The sequence below is a fragment of the Schistocerca cancellata genome, chromosome 8, assembly GCF_023864275.1.
Source record: "Schistocerca cancellata isolate TAMUIC-IGC-003103 chromosome 8, iqSchCanc2.1, whole genome shotgun sequence".
NCBI lineage: Eukaryota > Metazoa > Arthropoda > Insecta > Orthoptera > Acrididae > Schistocerca > Schistocerca cancellata.
Window position 1 is genome coordinate 23,131,264 of NC_064633.1, and position 27,344 is coordinate 23,158,607.

General features: G+C 42.9%; 1 protein-coding gene across 1 annotated transcript in view; it reads right to left on the bottom strand.

Moving 5' to 3' along the window:
- LOC126094869 (nuclear exosome regulator NRDE2) overlaps positions 1-27,344 on the bottom strand; it is a 190,092-nt gene that overhangs the window by 82,666 nt on the left and 80,082 nt on the right. Inside the window, exon 7 of the mRNA XM_049909500.1 lies at positions 26,448-26,597. Within this exon, the coding sequence (XP_049765457.1) occupies positions 26,448-26,597 (150 nt within the window). The remainder of the gene's footprint in view (positions 1-26,447; positions 26,598-27,344) is intronic.

Here is a 27,344-nt window from a genome sequence, read left to right on the forward strand (position 1 = left end):
GTTCTATAGAAGCAGATATAGAAGGCAGCCAAAATCGAAAAATCATGTATGCATTTACTGGCTACTGTAGAGATGATTCATGGAGCATTCACGAAACATTGGTTTGAATACAGCTACAGCAGAGATCTAGCACAGTATCAGTAACTGATGTTTGGCTCTATTGACAATAGCCTGTAATGGGAAGAAAATCTCCTCCTCTCCAATTCTGGGAAGACAAAATGATCTGTTCTGCATAGAGGATGCTTTCATTCCTTCTCAAAGACTGATTTCTAAAGTGAGGGACACAAAAGCAGCTCGCCGTTCGGGACTCGGTGGGGAAAGATTTCATGGACTAGTTTTCCTCAAATCGATTGCTGAAATATTTTGTAAGATTATTCACTAGAGTATCTGCGTTACAAACAATGATAAAAATTAGCTTTACTAATAAATGTTACATACACTATGTGAGCAAAAGCATCCAGACATCTGGATGAAAATGACTTACAAGTTCGTGGCGCTCTCCATCGGTAATGCTAGAATTCAACATGTTGTTGCCCACCCTTAGCTTTGATGACAGATTCCACTCTCGCAAGCATATGTTCAATCAGGTGCTGAAAGGTTTCTTGGGGAATGACAGCCAATTCTTCATGGAGTGCTGCACTAAGGACAGGTATCGATGTTGGCTGGTGAAGTCTGGCATGAAGTCAGCATTCCAAAACACCCCAAAGGTGTTCTATAGGATTCAGGTCAAGACTCTGTGCAGGCCAGTCCATTACAGGGATGTTATTGTCAACATTTTTCCACAGTTCAATCATGCAATGTTCACACTCCTTACAAAAAGCAAGACGTCATTTGGCATTTACCGGCTTGATGTGTGGCTTATAAGGAGCAGCTCAACCATGAAATCCAAGTGTTCTCACCTCCCGCCTAACTGTCACAGTACTTGCAGTGGATCCTGATGCAGTTAGGAATTTCTGTGTGTTGGTCTGGATAGATGTCTGCCTATTACACATTACAACCCTCTTCAACTGTCGGCAGTCTCTGTCAGTCAACAGATGGCCTGTACGCTTTTGTGCTGTATGTGTCCCTTCACGTATCCACTTCACTACCACATCAGAAACAGTGGACCTGGGGCTGTCTAGGGATGTGGAAATCTCGTGTACAGATGTCCTACCCCATCTGTTTCACGTCTGCTGTGCAGCAAGCTACCTTAATTTAAGTATTAACTGTATTTTTCTTACTTGTCACTTCTTCTTCCGTGTGTTTTTGCTTTTAGGAAGCTTTAATTGTCGAGTGCTATTAATAGTGTTCCATAGATTTCATGTTTGTTTTGAATACAGTCAGAGAGAGTCCCTTTCGTCAACCGTAGTGCCAGTAGTGCTAGTGTTTGTTTTCAATACAGTCCAGAGGCAGGTAGTGCTATTTTCATTGTTTTCTACAAGAAGTGGCTAGCAACCACAGTTTAGTCAATAAACAGCCACCTTTAGTGAATTAGCGGTCTAGTTAAAAGTTGATTAACCCTCTTCAGTAAATTGATTCCTTAGGATGGATAGGATGTGTGACTGCTGTGTACGGACGCAGGAGGAGCTGGCCACTGTTCGCGAACAGCTGAGCATGTTGATGGCCGTGGTCAGCCGTCTTCTGGCTGCTGCCTCGGAGTGTAGCGGCAGTGGTGAGTCTGGTGCGTCGTGAGGTACACCCCAGGTGTTACATGCTTCACCCACTGTCCCTGCTGTCGAGACATCTTCGCGGGTACCGGGTGCGGTTGGGCCACCTTCTCCCCAAGGGGAGTGGCGGGTTCAGCGGCGTTCGCGGCGCACGAGGCGGAGGGTCAATGTGGAGGCTGGCCATGTGGTATCGCCCGCTCTGCCTGTGAGTGGACATGTGGCTGCTCCTTCAGCAAGGTCCAAGCAGGCACACGGGGGGAGGGGTTTATTAGTTATTGGGAGCTCCAACGTTAGGCGGGTGATGGAGCCCCTTAGGGAAACAGTGGAAAGGTCGGGGAAGAAGGCCAGTGTTCACTCTGCCTGCTTGCCGGGGGGTCTCATCCGAGATGTGGAGGAGGCCCTACCAGCGGCGATAGAGAGCACTGGGTCCACCCGACTGCAAATTGTTGCTCATGTCGGCACCAATGGCTCCTGCCGTCTGGGTTCAGAGGCCATCCTCAGTTCGTACAGGCGGTTGGCGGAATTGGTGAAGGCGGAAAGCCTCGCTCGCGGGGTGGAATCAGAGCTAACTATTTGTAGTATCGTTCCCAGAACCGATCGCGGTCCTCTGGTTTGGAGCCGAGTGGAAGGCTTAAACCAAAAGCTCAGACGATTCTGCGGAGATCTGGGGTCCAAATTTCTCGACCTCCGCTATCGGGTGGAGAAATGTAGGGTCCCCCTGAATAGGTCAGGCATGCACTACATGCCGGAAGCGGCTACAAGGGTAGCAGAGTACGTGTGGAGTGCACATGGGGGTTTTTTAGGTTAGAGAATTCTCTCCCTAGGGCCGACAAGATGCCTCCTGAGAAGTGGCAAGGTAGGAGTAGGCAAAATGCAACAGGGAATAACAATATTAATGTGCTAATAGTAAACTGCAGGAGCGTCTGTAGAAAGGTCCCAGAACTGCTCTCATTAATAAACGGTCACAACGCCCCTATAATACTTGGGACAGAAAGTTGGCTGAAACCAGACGTAAACAGTAATGAAATCCTAAACTCAGATTGGAATGTATACCGCAGAGACAGGCTGGACAGTGAAGGGGGAGGCGTGTTTATAGCGATAAGAAGTGCAATAGTATCGAAGGAAATTGATGGAGATCCGAAATGTGAAATGATTTGGGTGAAGGTCACGGTTAAAGCAGGCTCAGACATGGTAATTGGATATCTCTATAGGCCCCCTGGCTCAGCAGCTGCTGTGGCTGAGCACCTGGAGGATAATTTGGAAAATATTTTGAGTAGATTTCCCCATCATGTTATAGTTCTGGGTGGAGATTTCAATTTGCCGGATATAGACTGTGAGACTCAAACGTTCATAACGGGTGGCAGGAACAAAGAATCCAGTGAAATTTTTTTAGGTGCTTTATCTGAATACCAAAATGAAACAGCCTTAGTTAAGAAGGAAAACAAAGAAGAAACAGCAAGAATAAGGAAAGGAGTGAGACAGGGATGCCCACTATCTCCAGTAATTTTCAACGCATATATCCAAGAAGCAATAGACAAAATAAGAGAGAATATTGAAGTAGGAATAAAACTTAACGGAATGAAAATAGATATGTTGCGATATGCAGATGATATCGCCATAATTACAGAAAGGAAAGAAGATTTAGAAGCCGCACTCAATGAAATGGAAAACACCTTAAAAGAACAGTATGGAATGAAAATAAATAAGAAAAAGACTAAAGTGATGGTGAGTGGCGCCCTGAACTACAATGAACCTATACGAATAACAATAAAGGGAGAGAAACTAGGGCAGGTTACAGAATTTAACTACTTAGGTAGCAAAATAACAGCAGATGGAAGGAGCAAAAGTGACATTAAAAACAGAATACAACTTGCCAAAATAGCATTCAATGGAAAAAGAAACTTACTGACGAGTAGAAATGTTAGTTTAGACGTAAGAAAGAGAGTCATGAAAACCTATGTGTGGAGTACAGCCCTTTACGGATGTGAAACTTGGACTTGTGGAAAAGAAGAAAAGAGAAGATTAGAGGCATTCGAAATGTGGTGCTACCGGAGAATGGAAAAAATCAGCTGGCGAGACAAGGCTACAAACGAAGATGTCCTCAGAAGAGTGAAAGAAAACAGATCTCTTTGGCGAAATATACAGAAAAGAAGAATAACCTTCATAGGTCACATTTTACGGCATAACAATTTCATTAAGAGAATATTAGAAGGAATCATTGAAGGAAGAACTCGCCGAGGACGACCTAGATTAACCTACATTCAACAAGTAATAAATGACATCGGGTGCCAGACCTATGCAGATATGAAGAAGAAAGTTGACAAAAGAACGGAATGGCGTGCTGCTGCCAACCAACCTGTGGGTTGATAACCGAAGAAGAAGAGAAGTATCTGAAAACTACCTTGAGCAGATAAACAGAGAACCGACTCGTGGCGATAACATATTAGACCTTCTGGTGACAAACAGACCCGAACTATTTGAAACAGTCAATGCAGAACAGGGAATCAGCAATCATAAAGCAGTTACGGCATCGATGATTTCAGCCGTAAATAGAAATATTAAAAAGGGTAGGAAGATTTTTCTGTTTAGCAAAAGTGACAAAAAGCAGATTTCAGAGCACCTGATGGCTCAACACAAAAGTTTTGTGTCAAGTACAGATAGTGTTGAGGATCAGTGGACAAAGTTCAAAACCATCGTTCATTATGCATTAGATGAGTATGTGCCAAGCAAGATCGTAAGAGATGGAAAAGAGCCACCGTCGTACAACAACCGAGTTATAAAACTGCTGCGGAAGCAAAGGGAACTTCACAGCAAACATAAACATAGCCAAAGCCTTGCAGACAAACAAAAATTACCCGAAGCAAAATGTAGTGTGAGGAGGGCTATGCGAGAGGCGTTCAACAAATTCGAAAGTAAAGTTCTATGTGCTGACTTGGCAGAAAATCCTAAGAAATTTTGGTCTTATGTCAAAGCGGTAGGTGGATCAAAGCAACATGTCCAGACACTCTGTGACCAAAATGGTACTGAAACAGAGGATGACAGATTAAAGGCCGAAATACTAAATGTCTTTTTTCAAAGTTGTTTCACAGAGGAAGACTGCACTGTAGTTCCTTCTCTAGATTGTCGCACAGATGACAAAATGGTAGATATCGAAATAGATGACAGAGGGATACAGAAACAATTAAAATCGCTCAAAAGAGCAAAGGCCTCTGGACCTGATGGGATACCAGTTCGATTTTACACAAAATACGCGAAGAAACTTGCCCCCCTTCTTGCAGCGGTGTACCGTAGGTCTCTAGAAGAGCGTAGCGTTCCAAAGGATTGGAAAAGGGCACAGGTCATCCCCATTTTCAAGAAGGCACGTCGAACAGATGTGCAGAACTATGGACCTATATCTCTAACGTCGATCAGTTGTAGAATTTTGGAACACATATTATGTTCGAGTATAATGACTTTCCTGGAGACTAGAAATCTACTCTGTAGGAATCAGCATGGGTTTCGAAAAAGATGGTCATGTGAAACCCAGCTCGCGCTATTCATCCACGAGACTCAGAAGGCCATAGACACGGGTTCACAGGTAGATGCCGTGTTTCTTGATTTCCGCAAGGCGTTCGATACAGTTCACCACAGTCGTTTAATGAACAAAGTAAGAGCATATGGACTATCAGACCAATTGTGTGATTGGATTGAGGAGTTCCTAGATAACAGGACGCAGCATGTCATTCTCAATGGAGAGAAGTCTTCCGAAGTAAGAGTGATTTCAGGTGTGCCACAGGGGAGTGTCATAGGACCGTTGCTATTCACAATATACATAAATGACCTGGTGGATGACATCAGAAGTTCATTGAGGCTTTTTGCAGATGATGCTGTGGTGTATCGAAATGTTGTAACAATGGAAAATTGTACTGAAATGCAGGAGGATCTGCAGCGAATTGACGCATGGTGCAGGGAATGGCAATTCAATCTCAATGTAGACAAGTGTAATGTGCTGCGAATACATAGAAAGATAGAGCCCTTATCATTTAGCTACAAAATAGCAGGTCAGCAACTGGAAGCAGTTCATTCCATAAATTATCTGGGAGTATGCATTAAGAGTGATTTAAAATGGAATGATCATATAAAGTTGATCGTCGGTAAAGCAGATGCCAAACTGAGATTCATTGGAAGAATCCTAAGGAAATGCAATCCGAAAACAAAGGAAGTAGGTTACAGTACAGTTGTTCGCCCACTGCTCAGCAGTGTGGGATCCGTACCAGATAGGGTTGATAGAAGAGATAGAGAAGATCCAACAGAGAGCAGCGCACTTCATTACAGGATCATTTAGTAATCGTGAAAATGTTACGGAGATGATAGACAAACTCCAGTGGAAGACTCTGCAGGAGAGACGTTCAGTAGCTTGGTACGGGCTTTTGTTAAAGTTTCGAGAACATACCTTCACCGAAGAGTCAAGCAGTATATTGCTCCCTCCTACGTATATCTCGCGAAGAGACCATGAGGATAAAGTCAGAGAGATTAGAGCCCACACAGAGGCATACCGACAATCCTTCTTTCCACGAACAATACGAGACTGGAACAGAAGGGAGAACCGATAGAGGTACTCAATGTACCCTCCGCCACACACCGTCAGGTGGCTTGCGGAGTATGGATGTAGATGTAGATGTAGATGTAGATGTAGACACAAATGACATCCAATCACCAGACCACAGTCAAAGTCCGTGAGTTCCGCGGAGCACCCCATTCTGCTCTATTACGATGTCTGAGGAATACTGAGTTTGCTGATATGGAGTACTTGGCAGTAAATGGCAGCACAATGCACCTAATATGAAAAACATACGTTTTCGGAGGTGTCTGGATACTTTTGATCACATAGTGTAGGTGTATACTTCTGTTAAAAATTAAAAAATAAAAAGTTATGTATTTTATAAAACTGGGCAACTATTGTTATGTACAAAAAGTGAAATATAAGTGTGAGGTCAGCCTGTTGGTAAACTCAAGAGCAAGCTGGCAAGTCCATACTCTGCCTACCCAGCTAGATCACAAGGTGCTGCTACACGCTGTTTCACAAAGTTCTACAGACCTTCCACAGTGCACACTTTAACTTTGTGGCGATGCTGCATGCAAACATGCACAGGCAGTTTTAGATAAAAGCATTAACACTGTACACAATAAAGTATTAGTCTGATTTGCACGACTTTTTTGTCACTGTGTTGATAAACATGTCTGAAAATTATCTATACAATGTTAGGCATACTGAATATTTAGTTTACCGTCAGCTGCCATACAGGTTACAGGTGTTTTGGTAGTGTTGGTGATTGTTTACTTTTTGTAAAACTTTATACTGCAAGACAGCATAAAAATTTTAGAAATATTAGATATTGGTTTTGCTGAACTTACAATGAGTAAAACAAGGAGTTATGAATGCTATTAAGCGTGTCAAAGAAGACCTTGAAGATACTGAAGATGACTGGCTTGTGTCCAGCACATCAACTGATGAAACTGTGAAAAAGTGAAAGAAATGACTATCGAAGGTCATCGAATCAGAATCAGAGAAGTTGGTGGGATGCTGGCTTATCAACTGGCTCAAGCCATGAAATTGTTTTAGATGTTTTGCGTAAATTCAGTCTGCTATTAAAGGTACAAGCATATGGAATATGTGAGTGGCACGAAGATTTCTGAAGTAATAGAACCCAGTATGTTGTTTTCAACAAGGGTGTCATCAGGTGCGCCACAGAGAATTGTGATAGGATTGCTATTATTCTCTATATACATAAATGATTTGGTGGACAGGGCGGGCAACAATCTGCAGTTTTTTTGCTGATGATACTATAGTGTACAGTATGTTGTTGAATTTGAGTGGACAAAATTTCTAGTTGGTGTGTTGAATGGAAACTAGCTCTGAATGAAGAAAAATGTAAGTTAATATGGATGAGTAGGAGAAAGAAACCCAAAATGTTTGGATACAGCATTGGCAGTATCCTGCCTGACACAGTCATGTTGTTTAAATATCTGGGCATAATGTTGCACAGCAAGTGAGGGTTGTGGTATGGAAGGAAAAAGGTTACCTTTGGTTTACTGGAAGCATTTGAGGGAAGTGTGCTTCATCTGTGAAGGACACCACATACAGGATATTACTGCGACCTGTTCTTGAGTATTGCCCAAGTATCGGGTCGGATTAAAGGAAGACATCGAAGAAATTCAGAGGCAGACTCCAGATTTGTTGCCAGCAGGTCTGAACAACATACAAATGTTATGGAGAAGCTTAGGGAACTCAAATGGAAATCCCTGGAGGAAAGGTGACATTCTGTTGGAGGGACACTGCTGAGAAAATTTAGAGAACTGGCATCTTAATCTGACTGCAGAATGATTCTAACCTCTCCATGATACATAGTGCATAAAGACCACAAAGATAAGATATGAGGAATTAGGGTTCATACACAGGCAGATATACAGTCATTTTTCCCTCGCTCTATTTGCAAGTGGAACAGGGAAGGAAATGATTAGAGTGGTATAGGTAACCCACCGTCACGCACCGTACAGTGGCTTGTGGAGTATCGATGTATATGTAGATGTAAATCGATCAAAGACTATCCCTCTGAAAGCTGCACTGGTAAGGAGAAAAAATGTCCTGATATTCAAGAACAGAACAAAACCAACAAGCCACCATCCGTACATTCACCTAGTGTACAGAAACTATCCAGGATCATATTACTTAATTTGGATACTGTACTTATATATTTTTACATTATGCGTATTCCTTTGTACAGCTGTTTCATAATTTTAAAGGTTTTTTCACAAATACATGGCAATGAATTTTTTTTTTTTTTGATGCTTCACTACAAACATAGTTTTTTTGTTTTCATTTCTGACAGAAAATTGGCAAAGCAAATACTCTGGAAATGCTGTGTTTGTCAGCCAGTATTAATATATAATTCAATCTTGACAGGATGCATACAACAGTTGGAACAACAATAAGACAACTAAAAAAGATTCCTGAAAGTGAGGTAAGAGATAGCCAAATTCGTCACAAAGTCCAAAAGGAAATACAAAAAGGATAAACTATTTAAAATCAGAAAAGCTTTCAAAATAAACAACACATGAAATTCCTCCAAGAACTTAAAAAAATGCTCACATATCAATCACAAAGTCTCTACTTCAAGAAAGAAACTGGGCAACTGGCTCTGAATAATAGAGAAAACTGCCAGCAACTTACCAGATATTTCAAGGAACTACTTAACTGCCCACAAGCAGCAATTAGATTCCCACCACAAGAACCTGAAGACACTAATCCAAATTCATTATTGCCAGTGTGGTGTCACCGCCAGACACCACACTTGCTAGGTGGTAGCTTAAATCGGCCGCGGTCCATTAGTACATGTCGGACCCGCGTGTCGCCGCCATCAGTACTTGCAGACCTAGCGCCACCACATGGCAGGTCTAGAAAGACGGACTAGCACTCGCCCCAGTTGTACGGACGACATTGCTAGCGACTAGACGTACGAGGCCTTCCTCTCATTTGCCGAGAGACAGTTAGAATAGCCTTCAGCTAAGCACATGACTACGACCTAGCAAGGCGCCATTAGCCTTACCTACTTTGAGAGTTATAGTATAAATGTCTCAAGAAGAACGCTGTATTCATCAGAGAATAAAAGTTAAGTATATGAGACGCTCCGTTCTTTTCTTATTAGCATTCATTGAGCATCCTGTTTCAGACTTCACGATATTCTGGGTGAGCTGATAGCGTGCCTATTCGGCCCGTCTAAATAACACTGTGTCGGCACTTCTGTCGACACACATAACATTGGCGACGAGTTAAAAAAGGGTTTTGTTCTTTCTAATTGCTTACATTTACTTGTCATGGCTTCGCCACAATCTCCAGATGTACTGTCCGAATTTTATCGCTTGCAGAATCAGCAGACGCAGGCGTTATTGGATGCCCTTGGACAGCTCGTCCAGGGTCAACGTGCCATTCAAACCGATGCGGCAGCCGCCGCTTCGCCGCTCCCGCAGCCACAACATGCAGTTGCACCGCCGTTTCGCAACTTTGACGCGGCGCAGGAAACATGGCCGGAGTGGTCCCGACAATTTGGATTCCATCTCGCCGCCTACAGAATTCAAGGTAACGAGCGGCAGCCTCACTTATTGTCTTGTGTCGGCGTGCAAACGTACCGTGTGATAGTGAAATTGTTTCCCCGACGCGACGTAGCTACTCTGTCCTACGAAGAAATTGTGTCGGCTTTAGATGCCTATTTCAACGAAACAGTTAATGTGGTTGCAAAACGGTATACGTTCTTTCGTACGAAACGTACGGCCGGTCAAACTAATAGGGAGTGGGTTGCAACTTTGCAAGGCCTTACTAGGGATTGTGAATTTCAGTGTGACTGTGGCCTTCCTTATTCAGATACAATGGTGCGTGATGCAATAGCACAGAACGTTTCTGATGTTCGCATAAGGGAACAGATTTTGAAACTGGTCAATCCCTCCCTTCAACAAGTGATAGACATATTGGATAGGCAAGACACACTTGACTGTGCTCAGGAATCTTTTGAAGCTTCGCCAGCAGTGTGTAACATTAACCGGCCCGCTGGACGCGCTGCGCGGCCCGGTAACCGGCCCTCGCGCACTTCGACGCAGCTGCCGCCGCGCTCTAAACCAGGTGTGCCTCGCCAGCCCGCAAATGCAGTGAAATCATGCCCGCGGTGTGCTACTAGACATTCGCGTGAAAATTGCCCGTCACGCCAAGCTATTTGCTTTTACTGTCACAAGAAAGGACATGTTCAAAGTGTTTGCCAGAAAAAGCTCAGATCAGACAATCACAACCGTTCCAGGCCCTTTGCTTCGCGCCGGAATCGAACCACGGACACTCAGGCTCGGGAACCTTCGCCCATGGACATTCACGTAGTTAATGCCACTCCGCCCAGTGTTACTCTTTCTAACAGTGACTGTGTTCGTCCCACAAAAAGTGTGCGTCGACGTCAACGGCAATCCCGTCACGTCGCAAGTGATTCTGTACCAGTGTCTGTTCACGTTGCACAAAACAGTCGCTCTTGTCGTCAGCAGGACAATAAACTTTTTGTAGATTTGGACTTTGCCGGACAAGTGATACCGTTCCAGCTCGATACCGGAGCTGCAGTTTCATTGCTCAATCACGCCACGTACAAACAACTGGGCGCACCGCCGTTGCGTGCCGCAAAAGTTCAGCTCACTAGTTATTCAGGACAGCATATCCCTGTGTTAGGACAGTGCAGCCTTCTTGCAACATACAAGGGACAAACAAAACTTGTGTCGTTTTACGTTCTTCGTTCTTCTGCTGCAGTGAACTTGTTTGGTTTAGATTTATTTCAATTGTTTAACTTGTCTATTGTGAATCAGGTCCTATCAGTGAACCAGACTGTGCCTTCAGCCAGTGTTTCTAGTCTATGTGAGGAATTTGCAGACATTTTTGCACCGGGCCTTGGTTGCGCTAAGAACTATGAAGCACATTTGGAACTAAAAGTCAACGCGCAACCGAAATTTTTCAGAGCGCGCAATGTTCCCCACGCATTGCGTGATGAGGTCGCAAAAACATTACACGATTTAGAATCACAAGGTGTCATTGAACGTGTGCAGGCTTCTCTCTGGGCCTCACCCTTAGTAATTTTGCAAAAAACCTTCCGGCAAGTTGAGACTTTGCGTGGACTTCACAGCAACAGTGAATCCACAACTAGTGCTTGCTACTTTTCCTTTGCCCGCCCGGAAGATCTCTTTGACACACTGTGCCCGGGAAACTATTTTTCAAAGTTGGACCTAGCAGATGCGTACTTGCAAATACCGGTGGACGAAGAATCCCAGCGCGTATTGGTGGTTAACACGCATCTTGGATTGTACAGATTCAAAAGACTGCCATTCGGGTGTGCATCCGCCCCTACATTGTTTCAGCAATATTTAAAAACTATTTGTGCGTCAGTCCCTACTGCAGCAAACTATCTGGACGATATTGTGATCTCCGGAAAGACAGAAGCGGAACATTTACAAAATCTCCGGACATTATTTCAGGTCTTGCGACAGAATGGTCTTCGTTTGAGGAAGGACAAATGTGTGTTTTTTTGCTCGTGACTTGCCGTATCTGGGACATGTCATAAATGCCCAAGGCATCCATCCGAGTCCAGAGCACCTCAGTGCCATACAGGACTTGCCTGCACCACAAACTTTGAAGCAGCTACAGAGTGTGTTGGGAAAAATTAATTATTATCATCGCTTTCTGCGCAATGCCTCTTCCATTTCAGCTCCGCTTCATCGCTTACGCCGTAAAGGTGTTCCGTTCGTCTGGTCGACGGAATGCGAACGCGCCTTTCGCCAATTGAAATCGGCGTTGCTTTCAAATACTTGCCTTACGCCATTCGATCCCCAGAAACCCCTTTTGTTGATGGTAGATGCATCGGATTTCGGGATCGGTGCTGTGCTTGCGCACAAAGTTGGTTCGCATGATCGCCCTATTGCCTTTGCGTCCAAATTGCTCTCGTCAGCGCAAAGAAATTATTCCCAGATAGAGAAAGAAGCTTTGGCTCTCGTGTTTGGTGTTACAAAGTTTCACGATTTCTTGTATGGTCGTCACTTTACCATCATCACAGACCACAAACCTTTGACATCGCTTTTTCATCCGAACAAGCCTGTACCTCCACGTACAGCGCAGAAATTCATTCGCTGGTCTATTTTCCTCTCGCAGTACCGCTACGATATCTTGTATCGGTCCACTGCTAAGCACGGAAACGCAGATGCGTTGTCCCGTTTGCCTGTTGCTGAGGATAAAGCATTCGATTCTTCCGAACTTGCTTGCATGTTCATTGATGCGGAAACCGATGACGTGGTCGAATCGTTTCCGATTGATTTTCGTCGTGTAGCTACAGCCACAGCTGCTGACCCTGTCCTTGCTACCGTTTTGCGTTTTGTTGCTACGCAATGGCCCTTGTCAAAGTCGCGGATCGAGGATCCGATGGTTCGCCGATTTTTTGCTCACAGGGAGAGACTTTTTGTACGACGTGGTGTTTTGTTGTTGCGTTCTGATAATGATCAGTCTAGGGTCGTGGTCCCACGTTCGTTACAGTCCTCTGTCTTAATGCTTCTCCACCAAGGACATTGGGGTATAGTGCGTACGAAACAACTTGCTCGTCAGCACTGTACTTGGTTCGGAATCGATGCTGCGATTACGAATATGTGCTCTTCTTGCATGGCGTGTGCCGAACAACAATCCGCACCGCCGCGGAAATTCTTTGCTTGGCCGAAAGCCGCTTCCCCTTGGCAACGCTTACACATAGATTTTGCTGGTCCATTCTGGAATGCTCGATGGTTGGTTGTTGTCGATTCCTTCAGTAATTTTCCTTTTGTTGTCCGGATGTCTTCCACGACGTCCTCTGCCACCATCCACGCGTTGTCTGCTATCTTTTGCATTGAAGGTCTTCCGCAGGCTATTGTTTCTGACAATGGTCCACAATTTATGTCCGCAGAATTTCAGTCATTCTGCACGGCCAATGGTATTCAACATCTGACATCCGCGCCGTTTTCGCCTCAGTCAAACGGTGCCGCTGAACGATTGGTCCGGACTTTCAAGTCACAGATGTTGAAATTGAAAGAGTCGCATTCTCGGGAGGACGCGTTGTTGCTCTTTTTGTCTTCGTATCGCTCTCAGCCCCGCGATGGTCGCTCGCCGGCTGAGTTGCTTCACGGTCGTCCTCATCGAACCTTGATGTCTTTGCTGCATCCGCCGCATCAGGTTCCTGTGCAGCGGCAGACTCCTGCTTTTGCTCCTGGCGACGTTGTATTATATCGCAACTATCGCGGTTCAAGGCGTTGGCTCGCAGGGCGCATTCTTCGCTGCCTCGGCCGCGCGATGTATTTGGTTTTGGGGGCCTCTGGTGAGGTGCATCGGCATCTCAATCAGCTGCGCCTCTGTCGTCGCCTGGGTTCTGCCGCTCCCCGTCTGCTTTCAGCGACGGAGCCGTCCGGTCAGCGCCCTGGGGACCCATCTACTGGCTCGCCTCATCCCCAGGTGTTACCGACGATGCCTTCCATTCTGCCCCATGGCGTCGCGCCGCCGCAGCCGCCGCTGCAGCCGCCGCCGCTGCCGCCCGCAGAGGACGCTTCGCTGCAGCCGCCAACCGCCTCCCTCGGTCCCGCGCCGCCGATCGCTTCCCGTGACCAGCTGTCGTCCGCCCTGGACCTCTTGCCCGCTCCGGACCACATGGCGTCATCGCGCGTCGGATACCCCGACGCAATGGAGGTCGAGCCTTCGGCCACTCCTGTCTGTTTACGGGCGCATACGCCGCATGTTGACGTGCACCCTGGAGTAGGTTTCCAGGCGTTTCCTAGCTCCCCTCGGACCGAATGGCCGGGTGCGGGTGGCACAGCCTCGCCTGTTGTTAGGCTCCCCACCTCATCGCATACGTCAACATGGGGCCCTCCCCACAGCGGGCGGAAGCCTTATAACACGACCGTTCGCCGATTTGCGGGGGAGGAATGTGGTGTCACCGCCAGACACCACACTTGCTAGGTGGTAGCTTAAATCGGCCGCGGTCCATTAGTACATGTCGGACCCGCGTGTCGCCGCCATCAGTACTTGCAGACCTAGCGCCACCACATGGCAGGTCTAGAAAGACGGACTAGCACTCGCCCCAGTTGTACGGACGACATTGCTAGCGACTAGACGTACGAGGCCTTCCTCTCATTTGCCGAGAGACAGTTAGAATAGCCTTCAGCTAAGCACATGACTACGACCTAGCAAGGCGCCATTAGCCTTACCTACTTTGAGAGTTATAGTATAAATGTCTCAAGAAGAACGCTGTATTCATCAGAGAATAAAAGTTAAGTATATGAGACGCTCCGTTCTTTTCTTATTAGCATTCATTGAGCATCCTGTTTCAGACTTCACGATATTCTGGGTGAGCTGATAGCGTGCCTATTCGGCCCGTCTAAATAACACTGTGTCGGCACTTCTGTCGACTCACATAACAGCCAGATGGAGAAATTTCCAGACAGTTCAAAAGACACAAAATAATAAAGCAACAGGGAAAGATGAAATCTACATCTACATCTACATTTATACTCCGCAAGCCACCCAACGGTGTGTGGCGGAGGGCACTTTACGTGCCACTGTCATTACCTCCCTTTCCTGTTCATCTACATCTACATCTACATCCTCAAATCAGTAGGTTAAAACACCATAAAAGAAATCACCAAAATCACGTATGACATTTGGCAAACAGAAAAAATTCAAGAACACTGGAAAAATTCATTAGCTATTACACAAGAAGAGAGGCAGAACGGTGTAAATAACTACAGGTGAACCTCGTTACTATCAGTTTCATACAAAATTCTATTTCAGTGTTTTCTCAACAGAGCACAAAAAAGAGCTTGAATCAAAAATTGGAGGACCAAAGGCAGGATTCAGCCCAGGCCGCACTTGTTCATACCAAATCTTGAACCTAAAGCTTATCCTAAGGCATCATAGAATTTGTAGCAAAAATTTAGTCTGCACATTTGTTAATGTCAAAAAAGCCTATGACACAGCTGACCATGAAACACTCTTCCAAAAATTAAAAGAACTAGGTCTCAGTCTGAAAACACTTGCAATCATAAAACAGACGCTGACCCATACAAAGCCCAAGGTTAAATTCTGGAGGAACTCTCAGATGCCTTTGGAATCAAAACGGGAGCAAAACAAGGAGGTTAGGGGTGTCTCCATTAATTTTCAACTGTATCCTTGAGACAGTGAAACAAGATTGCTGCCAACAGTAATCAGTAAACAAAATTGAGCAACTTATCACTTTTGGTCGAGGAAAGTTATATATAGACTGCCTAGCATCTGTAAACAATATAACAATATTAGATTGGATTAGATTAGATTCAGTTTTTGTTCCATAGACCCAAAAACAGATGATTTTCGTGGGTGTGGAACATGTCAGAAAGTATGACATAAAAACATAATACATTTGAATATAATACTTAATACCCTGATCATTTGTCAGGAGATGGTCAAAAATAAGTTAATACAATGCAGTAAACTGGGGCAGCTAATATTTACAGAATTAACACATTGTCAAAATGAAACTCAGTTATCCACTATCAATAAATTTATCATATGCAAATTACCTAATCTTGACTGTTGTGACGAAGTGTTGTCAAAACTGAAATCTAACAGATATTTTCACTTAAGCTGATTTAAAAGTCTCTGTTAAGATATTCATCTATGGAGTAGAAGAAATTGCCTATCAAAAAGTCTTACAAACTTTGTTTAAACCATGCTTTATCTGAAACCAAGTTTTTAATGGTTGCTGGCAATTTATTAAAAATGTGTGTTCCTGAATATTGGACCCCTTTTGGACCAAGGCAAGTGATTTTAGACCTTTATGTATATTCTTCTTGCTCCTAGTATTGATACTGTGTACTGAGCTATTGGTTGGAAATATAGGTGTATTACTTGCAACAAATTTCATTAAGGAATAAATATACTGAGAAGCAATGGTTAGAATACAAAGTTCCTTGAACAGGTTTCTACAAGATATTCTTGAATTTACACCACAAATGATTCTTATCACACACTTTTGCATACTAAAAACTTTTGCTCAGTTTGATGAGTTGCCCCAGAATATGATCCCAAACGACATAATAGAATGAAAGTAAGCAAAGTATGCAAGTTTTTTTTATATTTATATCTCCTACATCTGACATCATTCTCACTGCAAATACAGACTTGTTTAGGCACTTAAGCAATTCTGTGGTACGTCCTTCCCAACTGAATTTATTATCGAGTTGTAATCCCAGAAATTTAACACTGTTGAGCTCTTCGATCTGCATGTCTTCATGCATTATACTTCTCTTACAGGTTCCGAACTGCATATAGTAGATCATCTCAAAGTTTAATGACAAAGAATTAGCTTGAAACCACTCATTAATGTCAGCGAAAATTTGATTAGCAGCTATTTCTAAATCTGTACTTGACTTTCTAGTTATTGCAATGTTTGTATCATCTGCAAACAAAACAAACTTAGCATCTGGCAATGTAACAGATGAGAGGTCATTAATATACACAACAAAAAGCAATGGACCCAAAATGGAACCTTGAGGAACACCACATGTAATTAATTCCCAAAAAAATGGTTCAAATGGCTCTGAGCACTATGGGACTCAACATCTTAGGTCATAAGTCCCCTAGAACTTAGAACTACTTAAACCTAACTAACCTAAGGACATCACACACACCCATGCCCGAGGCAGGATTCGAACCTGTGACCGTAGCAGTCCCGCGGTTCCGGACTGCAGCGCCAGAACCACTAGACCACCGCGGCCGGCAATTAGTTCCCAGTCAGATGAAGACTGACTGCTTACTTCACAGGTATTTCACAACGACACCCTTTGTTTCCTGTTAGATAAAACTCAAACCATTTTGCAGCATTGCCGGTGACTCCATAATATTCTAATTTACTTAGGAGAATGCTGTGGTTCACACAGTCAAAGGCTTCTGACAGGTCACAGAAAATGCCAGTAGCTTGTAATTTATTATCTAATGAATTAAGTGCATTCTCAATGTAAGTGTAAATAGCTTTCTCTAAATCAGAACCCTTCAGAAATCCAAACTGTGACTTGGACAATATATCATTTGCAGTCAGATGGTTATATATTTGAGAAAGCGGGCAAAAGTGAAATTGGTGGTATTTTTTTATCCCCCTTCTTGCAAAGAGTCTTAACTTCAGAATATTTTAGCCAGTCTGGAAATGTTCCTCTGATAAGAGATTGATTACACAAATAACTTGAGATAGAACTTAACTCGCATGAGCACTATTTGAGTAACTTGGTTGATATGTTATCATACCCACTGGAATACTTAGATTTTAAGGATTTTATGATGAATGCTACTTCTTTGGGAGATGTGTCATTTTCATTTTACTGAAGTTATTTTTACAGACTGGTCTCAGATACTCAATTGCACTGTTCACCGAACCTGATAACCCCAAGCTGCCACTAACAGAAATGAAGTAAATGATAATTAATTGAAATCCTCAGCTGCCGACTGGTGTTGTTGATACACCTCGATGGGGCAGCTGAAAATGTGTGCCCCGACCAGGACTTGAACCCGGAATCTCCTGCTTACATGGCAGACACACTATCCGTCTGAGCCACCGAGGACACAGACGAATAGCGCGACTGCAGGGACTTATCCCTTGCGCGCTTCCCATGAGATCCACATTCCCAACTGTCTACAATCTACATAAATAATGTTCCTAATAGATATTTGTCCATCCACTGATTACTCGCACACACTATGGTGATGATTCCTGTAAGAGTTCGGGCAAGCTGTGTGCATTCGCAAAGATGAAGGTCAATCGCTGGATAGCCATTTAACTACATATGAAGATAGTAACTGTTCTGGAAAGAACAGGTACCATTGATGACCGTGCAGCTTCTGTAGAATAAATGATAATTAAGTGAAATCCTCAGCTGCCAACTAGTGTTGTTGATATACCTCGATGGCTACCCGGACATTGACCTTCGTCTGTGTCAATGCACACAGGTTGCCCAAACTCTTACAGGAATCGTCATCTTATTGTGCGCGAATAATGAGTGGATGGGCAAGTATCTATTAGGAACATTATGTATGTAGACTGTGGACAGTTGGGAATGTGCGTCTCACAGGAAGTGTGCAAGGGATAAGTCCCTGCAGTCGCGCTATTCATCTGTGTTCTCTGGAGCTCAGGTGGATAGTGTGTCTGCCATGTAAGCAGGAGATCCCGGGTTCAAGTCCCATTTGTGGCACACATTTTCAGCTGTACCCATCAAGGTACATCAACACCAACAGTCGGCAGCTGAGGGTTTCAGTTAATGATCATTTATTCTAGAGAAGCTGCACGGTTATCAATGGTATCTGTTCTTTTGCAACACTAACTGTACTTGTTACCTAAGTTTCATTTATTTTTAGAGCTATCTGTTCGTCTTCCTTTTTGACCCCACCTGTCTCTGTCTTCACAATATCCCATACACAGTTTTTATTTTGTTACCTGATGTAATTATCTTTTCCTCATAATAAATCTGCTACGATTTCTGGATTACTTGCTTCAATATTTTGCAGTATTCTTTGTAATACATTACAATTTTAACCTCAGAGCTGTTCCTAGATAGTAGATAGAGTCTCCTTTTTGTCCCACATGATATCTTTATTCATTGTGTAATGTGCGGTTTATTTTTTGACTTGTGTGTGAGTAGAGTTGCCTTTAGGGGAAAACAATTCTCAAAAGAGGAGGCAACTTTATTAATGAATGCTCTGTATTTTCCATTTGAGTCAGATGTATTGTAAACAACTATCCAATCCATGTCTTTGAGCAATTTCCTGAATGTCTCAATTTTTGACTTACTTATTACCCTCATGTACTCAGATTTAATAGATTTTTTATCCTGACAAGTTTCAACATTTAACGCAAGATGCTGCATGTCATGATCAGATAGCCCATTTGCTATTGGTTTTGTGATATGATTTTTTCGCCATAGATTTGTCTACAAAGATATTATCAATAGCAGTCCCAGAGCATTTACATATCCTAGTAGCAAAGTTCACAGTAGGAACTAAATTGAATGATAGTGTTACTGACTGCAATAATTGTTCACTAACAGAGTTTTTCCATAAATCCACATTAAAATCTCCAGCAACCACTGTTTCCTTGTTTTTTGCTATGAGGTGGGACAGCAGAGTTTCCACAATTTTTATGAAGAGGTTAAAATTTCCTGAAGGAGATATGAATATACATACTATTATAAAGGACTTATTATGAAATACTACTTCTGTTGCACAAGATTCTAAGTGATGCTCTGAGCAAAATTTATTAATATCAATATTCTTGAAATCAAAACAGTTTCTGACAAATATGGCAACTCCTCCTTTCTCCATTTCCTCTACAGATATAATAAGCTAACATGAATCCTGTAACATTTAACGTATCTATTGTGATGCTTCTTCAACCTAAAATAAGACTGCGGTATCGATAGCAACGATGTCACAGAGTATTAAAGTCATTCAGTTGGCACTACTACGAGACAACAATGACAGCGCCCTCTAGCAGGTGCTGTTGAGACCTATGAGCCCCGCTGCAGATTCGCCCCACTTCATCGAGAGCAGACGGCCGGGACACTTTGCTTCAGCTTCGCACCTCAGGGCAAAGTTATGTATTACTCTTGTTGCTAAAGTAAACGTGATTTTAATTCACACTGCAGTACCAAGAGATTTTCACCTTTTACTGCTCCTACCCACACGCTGCCTTCCAGGCGAGATACAAAAGTTGTCAACGAGGACTCCCCTTTCCCTTCCTATAATTGCCTTTCTTTGCTCAGTACTGCTTTCTTTTCGTGCTAGCTTCAGTATAACAGGCTTCGCTGTCTGATCTTGTAAGTTTTCAGGCTCAGCAAATGATGCAGCTGCTTGCTGCCATAAATGGACTGGTCACACTACAAACTGCAGCTACTTTGGTGCCTCCAATGCCACCAACGTCGTTGCCGACAGCGCTGCCATTTCGTGCCCTCAGTCTTGATGTTGAACGCTGGCCAGACTACAATGCCCAGCTCGAGGCATACTTCGCAGCATACAACATGCCAGGTACAGAGCGGCTTGCCTTTTTCATTGCCAACGCGGGTGTTGTGCTCGTGAAATTGTTTCCCACCATCTGCTCAGAAACTAAAATGTAAGACGAAGTGATTGATGCTTTGAACTCCCACTTCCGTGACAGTGTAAATGTGGTAGCTGCACGCTACAAATTCTTTCGCTTTTGGTGTGGCCCTCCTCAGTCGAATAAATCTTGGTTAGCGGACCTTCAGGGACTTACTTCTGATTGTGACTTTAATTGCTCATGTGGATGCTCATATGCGGATATAATGATTAAGAGACGCTATTGTGCAGAATGTGGCAGATCACCTCATCCGAGAGCAAATCCTCAAGTTTAAAAACCCGTCTTTGCAGGAAGTAGTGGACTTGCTAGACAGACAAGATACATTGGACATGGCTACTTCTGCGTTCAACATGACACCGGGTGTGTGTACTGTTAGCGCGGCACAACACGGGCCCTCCCAACCTCCAGCCCAGCCAGATATGCCACGCCACTCGCGCGCACGTATACACAGTTCAAACCAGGCACCCACTAAGAAACTGAAATTGTGTCCGAACTGCTTTCGTGCTCACCCAAGGGACAGTTGCCCATCCTGTCAAGCACAATGTTATTTTTGTAATAAGAAAGGACATGTGCAAGCTGTGTGCAGTAAGAGAAACTCTAATTCCGAACTTGTCTCCCGTTCACGTGACTCGCGTGGCCATCACCACAATGGAATCCGTCGTAATTAGGATTCACATCAGCCTATGGACGTTAATGCCATTTATTCAAAGCCTTCTGCTTCACGTGCTTGAACAGCCTGTCGTGTGAATCAGGTTTTGCCCGACACTTCCTCTCGCATTCAGCGTGATGCAAGGAAACTTTTTGTGACTTTGAACATTTGTGGACGTTCTGTTTGCTTGCAGCTGGACACTGGTGCGTCAGTTTCTTTACTGACTAAATCAGTGTATGACTTGCTTGGTTCGCCCCCGCTTCGTCGTTCGCATTCCACACTGACTGCATTTACTGGACAGGAAACCTCAGTGCTCAGCGTATGTAGTTTGCAAGTCACGTATGGTGCAACGACCCGTACAGTGTCTTTCCATGTGCTCCGCTCTAGTGATGCTACAAACATTTTTGGCGTGGACACATTTGAACTTTTCGGCCTCGCAATTCAGGACACTGTACTTGTATCACCGCTAGTGACCATGCAGACAGTGTTGCCGCACTATGCGAAGATTTTGCTGAACTCTTTTCTGATGGCCTTGGTTGTGCCACAGACTTTGCAGTACATGTTGTAGTTACAGACAATGCCAAGCACTATTCGGGCTTTGCCATCTATTTTTTGCATTGAGGGCCTTCCTGAAGTTATTGTCTCTGACAATGGCCCCCAATTTGTGTCCTCAGAGTTTGAAGCGTTCTGTCCTGCTAATGGCATTTGCCATCTGACCTCAGCCCCATTCCACCCTGAGTCAAACAGCGAGGCTCAACGCTTTGTGCGTACATTTAAGTCGCACACGAGCAAGTTGCATGCCACACACTCTCGTGAGCACGCGCTCTGGACTTTCCTTGCTTCCTGTCACTCTAAGCTGCACAGCACCCATTTCCCAGCGGAATTGCTCCATGGCCTCGCCCATCGGCCGCTCCTGCAGCTATTGCACCCATCGCCACATGGTCCCGCTGCTTCGCCTCATTCAGTATGGTGCCGCATGATTTGGTGCTATATCGCGTTTTCTCTCGCAGTCAGCGCTGGGAGCAGGGGCGCATTCTTGGCTGCACCTTGTTTGTTATTTCTGACCCCTCCGGTACTTTCAAGCGACACCAGAACCAGATCCAGTTGTGCCGTCCTCGGTTTTCTGCCGTTGGTTGTTTTCCGGCAGAATTGGAGGCTTCACGGCTTCCGCCGCCTCAGCCCCCAACTCCATCGATGGTGCCTCCATGGACGCGCCTACCGTCATTGCCGCTGCCAGTCTGGTCATATCCACTGGCGGTGCGCGGCCTGGGCAGGTTTTCCATGGGGTGTTTTCCTTGCCCCCTCACGATCAATTCGGGGTCGTGGGTGGGCAGCGCACCCCGGTAGTTGCACTGTCCGCCCCCTCATCTGTGCCGACCCTGGGTCCCTCCACCCGCCGTCGGAAGCCCTACTCAACGACGGTGTGTCGTTTCAGGGGGGAAGGATGTGGTATGTGGTATCGATAGATAAGATGCCACTGCTTACGTTCAAGTACTTAAGTTGGCACTACGACCGACACCGATGATAGCGCCCTCTAGCAGGCACTATGCAGATCACAAGCTCCGCTGCAGATTCTGCCCATTTGATCAAGAGCAGAGGGCCGGGACACTTAGCTTCACAGACTGTGCTCATCTGTACAAGTTATGTATGCCTCTGTATACATTTATTCAGGCACCAGTAAACCATTTTTACTTAAATGCAGTACTGACGTATTATTCCTGCTCCTGCTCCTACCCACGCACCGCCTTCCAGGCGGGATACTAATAAGACTGAACTTACGAAATAAACTGCAGATAAAGTCAGTATCAAGATATCTTTTGAAAAGACAGATTACACGACCTGCAACAAATGAGCACCAAAATTCAAGGATGGGAAATAAGACAAAATAAAACAAGGTCTGCACTTTAAATATCTCAGTGAAACCAATCAGTAAAATGGAATTGATACAAAAGCAAACCAAATCAGATGTCAAAAGATGGAAATGCCAAACAGACTCACCCAAAATATCTACAACAAGAATTGCATTTCCAAGCACACAACCCTAAGACATTAGACTACAGTAATTAGAAACACTAATTTGGAACAGGAAGGCAGACATTGAAAACACTGAGAAATATGAACAAAACATATGAAAAATTCTAGGCTCGTAACTTGTAGATGAACAATACTGAGTCATAAACAATCAGGAAAACAAATAATATGCAAATATCCATAGTGTCATTAGAAAATACAGGTTAAGATTCTATAGCCACATTAAAAGAATTAATCCAGACAGACTTACAAAACAAATAGCATTTTTTTCCACAGCAGAGGCAAAACCAAAAGAGTCACAATGAAATGGTATGAAGAAACAAGCAGCCTTGGTTGCAGTGTTAAAATTTTTTATTATTTTCCAATTGTGTGTTTCACCTTTATTTAGGAATCTTTGGACTGGCCTACGAAAAAAATAAAAAAATTCATATCAGTGGCATGACTCCTTTTAGTCAGACTAGATTACCAAGAAAATATTAAACAACTTGCCGATATTTGGTAGCCTTGGGTACATGGGAGACTGAGCATAAAACATCCCAGCAGGTAAATGCCTTTTGTCAAAGCTTTAAAAACACTGTGCAGTGTCCTAAAAATAAAATAGAATATAACAAAAGATAACTGAACAGTTTTTTAAAAAAAAAAAAAAAAAGTAACCTGCTTTGTCCCTAAATTGACAACCAACACTAGAATAAGAAGGTAGAGCAGATTACCTTATCACAGCATTTGGTGCAGTCCAATGCAAACCACACGGAATCAGGCCTAGAGTGAAGGGGAGAGGCAGTAGGGGCGCACATTGCGGTTTTCAGGAGATTTGGGTATGCACAATGTTGTTGGCTATAGTATTACTCTAGACACTCAAAATTGGTATTCAAGGATCCCCTATGTATTTTGTGCCTTCCCATTATAACAATGTATTTTTTGTATACTTTAGTTTTTTATTTTTATTCACCCTGATTATTCTGGCTATTAATGTAAGCATTTTATCAGCAATTTTTAGAACACCAGTCATCCACAATAGCTGTCATGGTTTGTTGTTATGACAAGATTTAGCAATTTAGCACTATTACACAGTTCACAGCCTGCAGGCACCAACTGCCGAGAGTTGTGTGCACTAGTCTTAGAGGCCTTGGATGTTTTCATCTCCAGTATGATGTGTGCAACCAGCATGTTTATGATGTAAAAGCTTTACTGTAGGCCTGATCCTGTTTGGTTTGCATTGGGCTGTGCCACACGCCACAATAATGTCATCTGCTGTTTCCTTCTTATTTACAGTGTCGGTCATCAATTTAGGGACAAAGGAGATACTTTATTTTTTTAAATACCTTTCAGTTATCTGTTTTATTGTATTTTATTGACATCATGCACAGCTCTTACGGCTTTTACAAGTGGCATTTACATGCTGGGATATTTTATGCACGGTATCCCAAGTACCGATCACTACAAAATATCACTAAGTTCTTTAATATTTTCTTGCTAATCCAGTATCAATAAAAGCAAGCATGCCACTAAAATAAAACTTTGTATTTCTTCCATAGGTCAATCCCAAGATGCCTAAATAAAGGTGAAATGAGTCGTAAACAAATAATAAAAAGTGTTGACACTGCAACCGAGACTACTTGGTTCTTCATATCAATCATACTGGTTACTGTACCAAGCCCACTACAACCTACTATGATTAAATGGATTGGTAAGAGCTGATATGATCTGATCTGAAACTGGTAGGAGTTCTTTCAGAAAATGTCCAAAACCACAAAATCTTCAGGTCCAAAACTCACAAATGGCGAACTGACCAAGAGAAAAAATGAAGGACACTGGAACAACATGGTCTGAAGAGAAGAAGGCAGCCTACAGGAAGAGGCTGAAAGTAATATGGGCACAAAAGAAGGCAAATGCCCACTTCTAAATACTTTGCAAAGTCTTAATTAGCTTATTTGCAAATAATAAATTTTCAATGCCTTTATTTTCTTCTTTCCTTCCTTTCTTCCAAATCCAACTTTTAGACAGCTTCCACTCATTTCTCTCACTTTCCTCTTATTTTAGTATTATCCAAACTTAGAACTAACAACAATCTTATAAGTACAGCATAAATTCTAACTATTTGATCTATAGGTCGATATAGTAAGTCTACATCTGTATGATTCTGAAGTATAGTAGATGGCGATACAGCTGTAATCGAGCGTACAACACGATACACCTTTTGCTATTATATTATTTTCTAATATTGGTGATGTGTATTTATATCAGTATAAGGTTATTGGTTTATTTTGTTGTTCCGGAGGCCATATCTTTCATGTCATTTTTATTTATCTCCTTTTATTATGAAAAACTATCCAAAACTAATTGATATTCAAAACTTATCAAAATGCAGGTAGTATACATGTAAAACGTATCACACTCTATGAGTTGTTGACTTAAGGCTTTTGTATCTTTGGTTTACGTTTTTCTCTGGTGAGGAACTGAATGTAAAGCTGTGATGGAAGAATGTCAAAATGTGACTCATCTCTGCTGTACCCTTGTGGGTTGTAATGTTAATAGTTCATCAAGTGCGGAAAAGTAGCTTTATGTTCCTTTTAAAAGAAATTACTTTTAATGTCTGTTTACGCCAATTTGAGTAAAAGACTGAGTGAACAAGTTACGCTATAATACTAACAGCAAGAGGAAGATCAACACATCATTCTTAAACACTTTCAAAACCCATTTATTTTCAGGGTAACAAGAAGAAGCAGTAACAACAGCAACAACAACAATTATGGCAATGAACAGAAAGACGAGTATTTTTTCATTTAATGACTATTTGTAACATCAAATGTTGACAAAAATAATACTAGGATACATGTCCTGCAGTTAACCTTAATACTATGTCTGACTTATTACTTTATTTTTATTACATCAGTTAATTAACAATATTTCAACTATAGCAGGGCAGGATTCCTTTAGAATGGTGACACCACTCATCCACCAAGATCTACCTCTATGCAGTTTGTTATGCCTGTCATTCAATTTAACAGTGTTTGTAAAATATGAAGCTGTAAACTATTTAAACTGCAACATTTAGGGTAATATATGCATTACTACAGGGTATAAAAAAAGGAAATAGACAATACTATGGGCTGACGCACAGCTTAGTCCCCCAAAAAGCAAGCAAATATAGTTGCAAGTATTGATATATAAATCCAATGAATGGCCCAGCAGCAATAAGTATGTTAACCAGCGCTGGTCGTGGAGACAGGTTAGTGTTTTATTTTGAAACACTGCCTTATCAATACAAGCCAGCACATGGACTTCTTTTATTTTCAATATTTTGCAAACTAACTACAGTGTGCAAGTAGTCCACTAGTTAGCATTAATACTCACTTTGAAAAATTTTCAGGTTCTAACACTGGGCTTAAAGGTAACTTTCTTACTGAATTTCCTCATACACAAAATAAAATGCATACTTACTTACATCGTCCTCAGAAACATCCGACTTGAGCTCAAAATATTTTGTTGTGGGTGTTATCAAGTTCAATGTAAGATAAGCTTGTACAAGTAGCCACACATGTTCCCACAGGCCCGCTTGCCTCAAGAACAATCCACAATCCAGTACCAAATCTACAAACATACAAAATACACAGAATTTTGTAAAACACTCATTTCTTTTAGACAATCCAGAGCTCTTAATTGTGTACACACAATCATAGACATACTGAATACACTCTGCCTATATTTAATGCATAGATATTTGTAACTTACAGTAGAAAGAAGTGTCAGTGTAAGAGTTCTGACCTCTCTCTCTCTCTCTCTCTCTCTTTACAGTGTTGTGTTTTATGTTTCATGATCCTTTCTGGCCTAAAAACATCATGCAAATTAGTCCCGCACCACCGGTTCTAATTCTGTCACTACACCAAAGGGCAGCTGAAACTGTGACCATGAGAGGAATGTCATTTCTCCCCTCCCCTCCTACTTTTGAGCTCTTTTCTCTCACAGTGTCGCTGATACAGTAGTTGCTGCCCAAGTAACATCGTAAAGAAAAACTGATTATCAAAAACACATCTATTATTGATATATTTATTTAGTAGTACTGCAAATTGAAAATAATTCACACATCCACCAGTGGCATGACCCTTGTTCCTGCTAAAAACAGGAGGGAGGGGGTCTCAATATTCTATGTTTTATACTGAAGTTAAAACATTTCAGGCAGTAATGAATCATAGAAGTGGCATCTATGCAAGACACTCCTTACAAACAGCATACTGTAATTGAAATCTTTCTTGCAGAAAAAGAAAGCATGTTTAACATTCATACTAGTTTCTGTGCAGTGCGTGGTAATGATGCAGTTGATAGGAGTACTGTTAGGTT